Source organism: Seriola lalandi, unplaced genomic scaffold, assembly GCF_002814215.2.
Source record: "Seriola lalandi dorsalis isolate HSWRI2012SDOR001 ecotype SW California unplaced genomic scaffold, Sedor1 jcf7180002054983, whole genome shotgun sequence".
Taxonomy (NCBI): Eukaryota; Metazoa; Chordata; class Actinopteri; order Carangiformes; family Carangidae; genus Seriola; species Seriola lalandi.
Window position 1 is genome coordinate 92,891 of NW_019525532.1, and position 10,876 is coordinate 103,766.

The 10,876-nt window shown below is 42.6% G+C and overlaps 1 protein-coding gene across 2 annotated transcripts in view; it reads right to left on the minus strand.

The window, feature by feature from the left end:
• Positions 1-1,809, minus strand: part of rbpjb (recombination signal binding protein for immunoglobulin kappa J region b) — a 43,762-nt gene extending 41,953 nt beyond the window's left edge. Inside the window, exon 1 of one of the 2 annotated variants that reach the window (XM_087171251.1) lies at positions 1,612-1,809. In XM_087171251.1, the coding sequence (XP_087027377.1) occupies positions 1,612-1,631 (20 nt within the window). In that variant the 5' untranslated portion in view covers positions 1,632-1,809. The remainder of the gene's footprint in view (positions 1-1,611) is intronic. The other variant, XM_023396845.2, reaches the window with a different exon arrangement.
• Between the last annotated feature and the right edge of the window lie 9,067 nt (positions 1,810-10,876).

Consider the following 10,876-nt stretch of genomic DNA (forward strand, 5'->3'; position numbering starts at 1 on the left):
ACCCCCACCCCCAAATCCACCTCCCCTTCTCCTACCACCACACACACCTCCAACAAGCCCAGCAAATGTCTGGCACCCACTGAGCTGTCTGTGGGGATTATTGCCTGAACAGTGCAAAAAATAGGTTTGTGTCTAGCTCATCTGTAGGCAAATAATTTTAATCAGGGTTTACTCCACAGATTGACCAAAGCAGAAATATGCAAATGGATTTTTGAACACAACACTTGGTCCAGGGTATAGCCTGTTTATGCTGTATAATATGGTCACATTACTGACGGCAGGACTGACAAAAAGAAAAAACAACACTGATCTACTTTATGAAGCAATATATCCTTGACATTGTCTACCAATCAATTCAATGCACAATTTGAAAATGTTAACATTGAGTAGTTTCCCATTAAAAGCTTTGACTGCCTCTTATTACGCATGTATTATCTATGGAGCTATCACTGGAGGTGCACTAACCATAATGATGTCTTTAAAACTGAGAAAATGCAAGAATCCCAGAGATAAAACTTTAAATGTGACAAAGACAAAAAAGTGCTTTTCAAGTCTTGGTATTTAAACAGCTGATATTTAGAGACCATCGAGGGAGATAATGTCAAGTTCTTTACAGCAGCAAAAGTCATGGTCATTGCGTTGAGACTGATAATGAGAAACTAAATCAATGGCTCGGGCAACTGAAAGATCTTAATCATCTTTTAGTGATGATAGGGTTAGGCACACATGGCTGTGGGTCTTTATCGTGAATTTTGTCCTTAGATGCACTCCACATCTATGGATAGTCAATGTTAGGATGGTATTTTTAATAGCCATCTGTTTACAGAGGTCAGAGGCAGATCGCTGTTTATGTAGTAAATACTATTTCCAACGCAGTCGTCTAGCGTTACTTAAGGAGCTGCAGTTATTTTAGTGTACGCTTTTCACTGTGTGTGGTAGTATTTACAGCAAGCACGCCGTGCAAAGCGAAAACTGTCTCACGGCGTCAGCAAATGCAGCCAAGATTATAATAAAAACACTAGCAGAGTGGATGCCTTGCTCACAAAGCCGCAACGTGTTTCAGTCAGATATCGCTAGCTGACGTCCATTATCGGACAGCTAGCTGTGTTAAGTCATGAATCAAATTCGTAAACGTGCTGCCCGGCTAACTGGTGAGCACGTTTCGACAACAAACGCAGGACCAGGAATCATACGAGTGATTTCAGCGCAAGCCAGCCGGAGCGAAAGAGACGGCATATCAACATTAAATTGTTTTCAAAAACATGCCTCGGTGGTTGTGTTTAGCTCGCTGGCTAGCCTGCTAGCTAACAGCTCGCCGTTGTCTGGGAAAAAAAGACCACCGAGGGTGAAGTATCGCTTAGCTGGGGCTAGCTCACAAAACACTGCAGCAACAGTCAGCTCGGGCAAGTAACGTTAACTGGGCAAAGAAAAAAACACTCGCACGCAAACACATTGAGACAAAGAAATCACTTCTAGCGACTAGACCAGTGGCAAAAACACTGCAGTGTGCCCAGGCTAAAGCACACGGACTAAAATTAAGCTATTTCATGGCAATAACTTGTATTCTCTTCAACTCCGCTCCCCACTGCCAACCCCGAATCTCAGACTCACCCTGTCACAACAGGCGCCATCTTCCACAAACTCTCACCAAAACTCCAATACTCGCGATATCCTTTCTCTCCCACAGCCCAACAATCCGCCGAGACAACAGAAGCAGACTGGAGGTGTAGGGACCAGGGAGACGGAGAGAAAGGGGGTGGGTGAGGAAGACAGAGAAAAAGGGGAGGCGGCGGGTAGCAGCAACAGAGAGAGAGAGTGAGCGAAAAGGGCAGACGCCACAACAACAGGCGTGGGAAACTTCGAAGATCACGCGAGGGTTGGAAAACTCTCACAATAGGCGAGCACAGAGGGAGCGTCCCCTATCGCGAGATATGCCTGAAGTGGAGTGGTTGTTTATCATGTGGCGCTGAAATACTATTCCCACGTGTTTACCGGGTAATAAATTACAGCACAGATAGGTTCGGGGGAAAAACGCTAGTGGTGAGGAAACCCTTGGTTTTCCCAGGCTCACATATATTTAATAGTATGCGTCCTGTCTCCGCATGGCGTCTCTGCAGTATTTAGCATTTACAGATGCATGTAATAACAGCCAAAATATCATTATTTCAGACTACTTCCCAATAGTATATAGGTAACAAGCATGAGATGTGATGAGACTGCAAGGACACACAGACTTTAAATTAAAAGAGGAATTAATGGAGGGTTCCTGCACACCAAATTTACAATTCCCCTGGGTAACGTTGCAGTTCCTGTTTAGAATGTGGAAACAATGGTGCGTCCACATGTGAATAGGCCATACAGGGCAGATTAGTGCATTGCCATCACATTGGGGAGTCCCATGACCACCCTCCTCACAGTCCAAACCTCAGTCAAAGTACAAGGGAAGCTATTATTTCAAATGATTGCACTTGGAAAAGTGTCATAAGATTTATTAGCCTTTCTTTTTGCGTCCGCATCGGTTTCTCCCCCAGCCAGAGTGGATCTCCAAAAGTTGTGTTAGGCTATATCATCCCTACTACAAACAGGTCAGGTCATTCTTGTTTGTCTGGGAGGGGTCAGGGAGCCGTAAACCTTCATGTAGGTCTCCATCCCCTTGTGTGTTGTTGTCTTCTACAGCCTTCATTTAAATGTGTTTGGTATCTTTGTTCACCTTACAACTGACTTCAAGTGGGAGTTTTTCCAGCTTCAAAGAGAAAGTGAAGGCCTCCGAGACCACACTGATGGCAAGTCAATGCTCTCATTTGTTAGATGTTTGTGTGTGTGTGTGTGTGTGTGTGTGCGATCTGCCTGTGGTTGTTTTGTATGGAAAAAGTAGCTGAATAAAAACACAGACATTTCGCATTTAAATACATTTGATATTTTCAAGTACAAGTATAATTTTTTTCATGACATATGTGGCCTGATGGGTAAAAAATAGTTAAACATTTTTGGAAATAGTATTATTCACTTTCTTGCTGAGAGTTAAATGAAATTATTAAGACATGCTAGGTTTTTCCCCCTGTTTCCAGTGTTTGTGCTAAGCTAAGCTAGCTGGCTACTGGCTCCAGCTTCCTATTCATACACACACGAGAGTGGTATCAATCTTCACATCAAATTCTCAACAAGAAAGCAAATATGAGTATTTCCTAACATAGCAAACGATTCTGTTCACTTTTAGAAATATGACCAAAGAACTAATCAAGAAATTCAAATGCTTGAAATAATATTTTTCCCACTTCTATCCATAACAGATGATCTATCAATGTCAGAGCACAACTACACCGAATAGTTTCTTTGTAGAAAGTAGCAGATGCGATCTCCCTCAGTGTACACTGTGTAAATCTACACATTTCATATCTTTCAGATGCATAATTCATTTTTATGGAGCTTCACTGTTCTGCCAGAAAGACAGAAGAAGAAGAAAAAAAAAGGGGGAGAAAGAAAAGAGTTGCAGGGATGAGGTTTTGCATGAGAGTGTGCCTGGCCCATGGCCCGCAGTATGAAGACACAGAGACGAGGACCTCATCCTGCCCTCAACCATTTTTCCTTTCCCTCTCTTTTTTATAGTCAGCGGAGAACCTCCAGTTACACTCAGAGTTGAATGGGGAAGCATAAAGTTTCCTCAAATGTTTTACAGCTGAACACAGTAAAAAAAAAGAAAAAAGAGAGAGAGAGAGAGAGAGAGAGAGAGAGAGAGACTACACAAGTGCAAGAACTTTTCTTTAAAAAAGGAACAAGATAACCGATCCTTTTAACATATCCTTTTTCGAATATATGTTACCTTTTAAATTTAGAGGAGGTGTAATACCAATTTAACAACAGCGATAATTTGAACTTTGACTTTTTTTGGCTGTTGTAACACAAAACATGTTTTAAAGGCCACTCATACACATGATTCAAGGCTTCCTTCAGCCCTTTCTTGTCATTTTCATGTCTCTTTTTGCCACTTGCTCTTGATTTTTCTCCTTTAGAAAAAAAAATCTCAATCTTCCCACGTGTTGTACTCTCTCATTAGGGGTAAAAACCATTTATTTTAATAGAGACAGAGCCAAGTCAAGCAATCATGACTAAGCCATAAGCCTCAGGTCTATAAATCCACTCACTTGACTGCTTAAGCTCGTGGCTCAGAAGGAAAGAAAGATTGAGATAGAGAGAAAGAAAGAAAGATCCTTGTCCCCATGTGGAAACACCACTCATCAGTAGATCCTCCCCATCTGTGTTATCTTTATGTAGATTTGACCTACATACTGTTAACTACATGTGTGTCAATGGGTTGAATGTATTGTCTGTCATACAAACAGTGTCCATTTGTAAAAATGTTACGGGGTCACTGAACGAAGCAGCTTTGTGACTGGTGTTGCAGATTCCCATAATTCCTATCTTTTGAAGGCTAAGCTGAAATTGTGAAATTAACAAGTTTTCACATCCAGCTTATCCCGCTAAGATGAAACACTTCAAGCACTTATTATAAAAATAAAGGGGTGGGGGGGAAATTATTTTTATCTTCAGATTTGAGGAGTGAAAACAGAACAAGGGAGAAAGTGAGCCAATTAAGGAAGTGCAGCTCAAGCTTCCTGATTAGCAGCTCTTTGACACGAAGTCATTCGATACAGCCGGAGTGTGGTGAAACTTCCTGAAATGAGCAGGCGCACTGAAGTACAGTCAGATTGAGAACCAGTGACAGACAGAGCAAGGTGGGTCGAGAGACACTGGGTCAAATGTTAGACTGTTGAGCAGACAGACAAGCTGATAGATGTGTACACGAATAATTGGCTGGGTGCCAGACAGAGACGGGAAATCGAGAATTTGGCAGCTTATACATTTACTGCAGTAAACAAACCTAAATTTCAAGCTTAGCAGCAATCACGGCCACTTGATAATATCATATTCCCCCCAGAGAAACATCACAAGACTAAAAGTCACAAATTAATCATCTCTGGCTCGTGTGAGTCTGAGTTCACAGCAGAGGGAAGGGCGTCCATTTCTGTCCATCCGTCCATTATATCCATCCGTCTTGTTGTTGGGCCACATGGGAAAACCCAGGGGTGGATGAGGGCAGACAGTTTGACAAATGGAGAGGACGATGAGTCCAGGAGGGGCACACCTTTACTCCCCTCTCACCCTCTGTTCAAAGCCTCCCACTTTTATCAGATGACTGCCATTACAATTAGGTCCCAGAGACATCACAGGGCCTCACTGCTTTGACAAAAAATAAAAAAATAAATAAAAATGACAGGGTGATAAGTTTGCAGACCGTCAAGGGAACTAAAACGTCTGTTTTCGAAGCTGAGTCTTTTGAAACAGAGGCATGAGGGAAGAGATGTTTCCCCTTTCCTGGTGCTGTAAGGTTCACAGCAAGTTCAAGCTGCCAAACGTATGTGGGGTGAGAACTGCACAGGCACGCTATTTGGCAGCTCTGACATAGCCTGCGTATGACATTGGAAAATAAGCAATATGATATGATTGACTTATACTCCAGTGGCTTTGTAGCATCTACCTTTAGAAAAAAAAATCTGGCACTTTATGGTTTAGTGAAAGCCTTTATGATCTGCTCAGTACATCTGATAACTGATAACAGCCCCAATTTATAATGAAGAGCAATCAATCAACAGCAAGTCTTTTTTTACAGCCTTTCATATTGTTGTAATAGAGCTAGATTATGGGCTTTCACAAGCATGACACGGCTACAAGGGCCCATAAATCCATTACTGTGATGGTTATCAGCAGAAACAACAAGCACAGATAGATAGAAAAATCAAAATCCAGCATGTTTCTTCTGTTACTCGAGGAGAGATGTCAGCTCTGCAACCATAGCACTTTTCAAATCATTCTGCTGAGGATTGCGCACGGCAGATTTCATTCTCCTTTTCACTAGAGGGAAGCCTTTTCATAAAAAGTTATACGAGTCCCCGTCTGGGCGGACTTGGCTCTGCTTCTTGTCGCCATCTTTTTGAATCAACTTTTGCCTCAGGGTATTTTACTTTGATTAAAAAAACAGAGTTGATCTGAAAATGTGTCAGATGGATTATGTTATGGAAATTATAATAGCAGCCTAACGCCTGTATTTATGCTTGGAAAATGTCCCCTGAAAAACATGTGACATTGTCTGGGGGGAAATTTTGGAACTGAAATATATCAGTGGGCTTAAATAAAGTGAAATCCCAGATTTGAGGGCATCCAACCATGTATTGTGACTCGCTGTATATGAAACACATTGTATAATAACATTTTACTGAAGAAGCGTAATGTCTACACAGTTCAACAGAAGCCCTAAGAGAACATAATGCAGAGACTTAGAATGGCTAACCTTGGCTCTCTCCAAAATTCACATCTCAATCTTAATGACTTACATATGATCTCATTAGTTAATCTATTCAATGTGGGGTCTTATTGCTGCTGTTGTGTCACAGTGGGGTTGCCAGGTTTGATGCCATCATGCATATGAACACCCCTACAAAAAACCTGTGCTCGCTAACGGTGACGGTATTAGCTTGGTCAAAAAAAATGGTTAGCCTAAAGCATGTAGCTCCCTCTAACACCACAAACTGTCATTTTCACATTACCATTTATGTTCGGATTAACCTAACAAGAATACAACGTATTAATTTATGAGCTTTTAAGATTCATGTGGGAAAGCCTTATGCATTTTTTAAAGAACTTTAAACAAAGCCACACTAGCTGTTTCCTCCTGCTTCCAGTCTTTGTGCTAAGTTAAGCTAATCACATCCCATCTCCAGCTCTGCATATGACGCACAGACATGAGAGTGATATTGTTTCACTCTCTGAAGACCGCAAACAAACAAACTCTTACTTTAAAACAGTGTCCTAAAAAACATAGCAAAGCCAAACAGTTTACTCTATTAGGAATTAGGAGCAATAGGAACCTGCAAGAACAGCCAAACAGGCTTCTTGAAGGTTCCAGGTTCCAATTCTCAGTCCAGATAGGAGAACGTTAGTGAGGAAATCAAATGTGTAATGCTCTCCAATCGCTCAGCAACTACCACTGAGAGTCCCTTAAGTGTTGTATTGAGCATAAATCCCTGTTTCTCAAGTGTTAAGTAAAGAGATGACAGGCACAGGAACTCAAAAATAGTAACTGTTCTTTCTGACAAGGTGTTGTAATACATCTACACTCATCGAACCCTCCCTGGATGAATCAGTGTTTAGAAAAATAGCCGGAAAGCTCAAATGATCAAAATCCATGTGTTATATGATCATTTCGCAAAGTTTAATAACATGAGACAAGTGAGAGCGATACAAACGAGGCAAGTTCATCATAAAACATGCAGAGAGGAAATCTGAGTTGATTTGTCTTCTTCTTCACGCCATCCAGTGCTTTCTTTGGTGACTCAGCTCTGATGCATCCAGTCACTTTCACTTCTGGAGCGCCTCAGTGGATACGTGTTACTGTGAGTGACATCCACGTTCCACTTTGGAAAATTTTAGTCGACGCATGCAGCCCCAAAACAAAGTTTCATCTTGACCCCCTTTTTGTCCATGCACGAACCAAAAGCATGATTTATGGAAGGTATAAGGGGTATAGAATACAAGAATCCTCTAACCTCAACACAAGTTATTTTGTTTGTTGTCAGGATGTGGTTGAAACATCATCTTCTTAGCCTAAAGATTCGGTATCGCGGTTGGCTAGGCCGGGAGCCAGTGTATTCAGAGAGGTTTTGTCCCAGAAAAAAAAAAAAAAGTTAAAACTCCTCCAAACTTCAAACCCTTAGGAGACTAATCAGGAACAGGGTCAAAAATGTCATAACAATGGAACCTTCCAACAAAAGTAAAGCTCTCCACTTTGTGAAAACCCTTCTGGGATATTCACATCCAGTAAACTAAGAGCATAACTCGTTTAGCTTGGCCTGCCGCCCTTGTCAGTTAAGACTTCTAAAGCCAAAGCTTGGTGAAGGCTCATAGCAGAAGCAGCCTAGATAAAGTTACAATACAAAATATTAATGTTTTTTAACAAGAGTGAGTGACAGGCTGTATTATATCATGACAAAAAGATTGATGGACAGTTATTAGTGGGTACAAAGTACTTTGGCCAGCTCTACCGAAACCCAAAGAATTGCATATTTGTTGCTTGAGGATATCTCCAATGAACTGTTTCAGGCAAAAGGAAAAATAATAATTGCTTCTTTGATTATTAAACTAATATTCATGTAAGTTTGCTCTCACTTTTCCTGCACCTCATGCTCTTGTGAACTTGTAAAACATGATATATTGTATATTTATGCGACTTGACTGAATTTCTATTGCAATTGTTTAGGAGATAGTGTTTAGATAGACAGCTTCACTTTGTTAACCACAGCATATTTGGCTAGTGGGGGTTTGGAGGGAACAAGCCTCAGCCAAGTGAACCTCTCAAACCTTGACCTTTGCCTCCTTAACGCCCACACTCTCTCTCTCTCTGCACACACACACACACATGCATATATTTACACACAGACACACACTATGAAACATTTTGCAGCTCCTGCATCGTCCGCAAAAATAAGAAAAATACTCTGACACCCACGAAGGGGAAGAGGTGTTACAGTGCAACATACACACGTACACGCACACACACACACACACACACACACACACACACACACACACACACACACACACACGCCCACACATGGAGAATGCACACACACTGTCTCACACACACACACACACACGCTCTCTGGCCAAGTGACTGCACCGCTGAGGCCGTGACCTTCTGCACCGCCCCCCACCACTCCTCCTGCACCATCTCCCAGGCTGTCTGTCTGGGGGCTGATAGAGGCAAAGGAGGTGGGGGTCAGCGAGGGGCGTAAGGGGGCAGGAAGAGGACTGGTGATTAGGAAGAGGAGGGTGGTTGGTGAGGCAGCAAGGGAGGTGAACATACCCCTGACCCTCCGTCCCATTCCTGGCAGCCACCCTGCCGCTCCAGGGGAGAAAAGAGGGAGAGAGAAGGAGAGAGAGGGAGAGAGAGGGAGGACCTGCAAATATTTGTGATGGATCCACACCCACAGATTAGATAGTGGACATCCACACTCACACACGGAGCTGGAATACTTGAAGAGCTTTGGCTCAGTCAGGTGGTCCACACTGAAACATCTCAATAGATTTGGACAAGATTTTGCGCAGATGTTCATAGTCCCCAGAGGTTAAATCCCACTGACTTTGATTATCCTCTGGCTTTTCCTCTAGCGCCACCATGAAATTGACATTTTAAGTGAAATGTCTCCACAACTTGGAGACATGTCACTCAAATGGAGGGATTGCTGTGAAGCATGATAGCACTGACGATGACGATGATGTTAGCATTTAGCTCTAAGCAAAGCTGTGCTTAGATATAGCCTCCCACAGCTGCTAGCATGGCTGTAGCCTCTTAATCTTGTTTATTGATTTGTCTCTTCAAATTTTTTTCACAAGTTTCAGCTACACTCTGTTGATCTACATCCACATTTTATTTTATTTTCTCTCTGTCTTTAAATTAAATTTTTTTCCTCAATAATATAGTATAGTATGTTGTAAATCTTTCCTATGCTGAGAATGAAAGTTCATTCTTGACCTTGGACGTAGCAGTTTGCACTACTGTCACCATGACAACCAAGCAAACTCTTTCCTCTAATGAAAGCCATGTGATGATGTTGAAAGCTTAAAAAAAAAAAAGAAATGTTAGCAGGTGGACCTAAGGTTCATATTTTTTTGGTCCAAATCTTCCTACGGTGTGTGTATTTGTATTAGAATATAATCACATTGAGAACAGGATGGTAGCGGGTAATGACAGGAAATGTTTCAACAAATGCAGATAAAGGTTTGTCTTTATATGTAAAAAAAAAAAAAAAAGTAGTGATTTGTGTGCGGTACACACTGAAATTGCAAATCTCATTTTTGGCCATGTGCAGGCCACTTGAGCCTGCACCTGCACTTTTGCACCACTCCCGCCAAACGGCTTTTCATCGATTTTAAGGAAATGCTTTGGAAGCGGGTGCACCAGAAAGAAAAGGTTCTCAGTTATTCATCACATGACAATCGTAAATCCCAGGATTTTCACATTTATCTGCTCTGGGGAGTTTTTTTTTTTTTTTTTCAAAGGTCAGATTCAGTGGTTGTAAAAGGAAGACAAAAACTGCGAAAATAAGGATGTGTTTTCAGATTTATCTGCATTTACGTGTCTGAGTGACACAGAGTGATTGGGCTGAGCCAGCAGCTCTGTACGTGAGCGAGTGAGCGCGGCCGGATACAAGAACAAGTGAGCGAGTGAACAGCAGTAGTAGTGTGAACAGACGGGTGAGGAAATGGGGTGGCAGGCATTCAGCGGGGGAGCTTTAGAAACGCAGGTGCCTTAATTGTCCTCCAATAAAGCCTCGGCGAGTGGGCAAACCTGTGAATGAGTGTCTGTTAAAAAGAGGGATGAATGAGGTGCACGTGAATAAATGAATGAGTGAATGAGTGAATGAATGAGCAAACGAGTGCCTGGAAGAGTAAGCACTCTGTGGGGAAGCTGGAGGATATTGTCGATGTAGCGGGAGGAGGGGGGGACAAGTGACGTGATGTATGGGAGGTAAGAGAATGAGGGGGGGGAAGAAAGAAGGGGAAGAAGCCGAGAGATGGTGAAGAAGCATTAGAGGGAAGGTGGGTTAGGAGAGAGATGGGAGGGGGGGGGGTGCAAAAATCAGGATAGATGTGGAGGAGTGAGGGGGTGAGGAGGGGGAGGGGGAGTTTAGGCAGGCCCATCTCAGACAATGTGACATGGCACACGCTATTAATTCTGGCTCAGCGGAGAGACCCTGCCTCGCCATCTGCTCAGGGTCAGGGGCATTCGCTGGGGTCGGCGTCATATCCACCCCCCCACCCC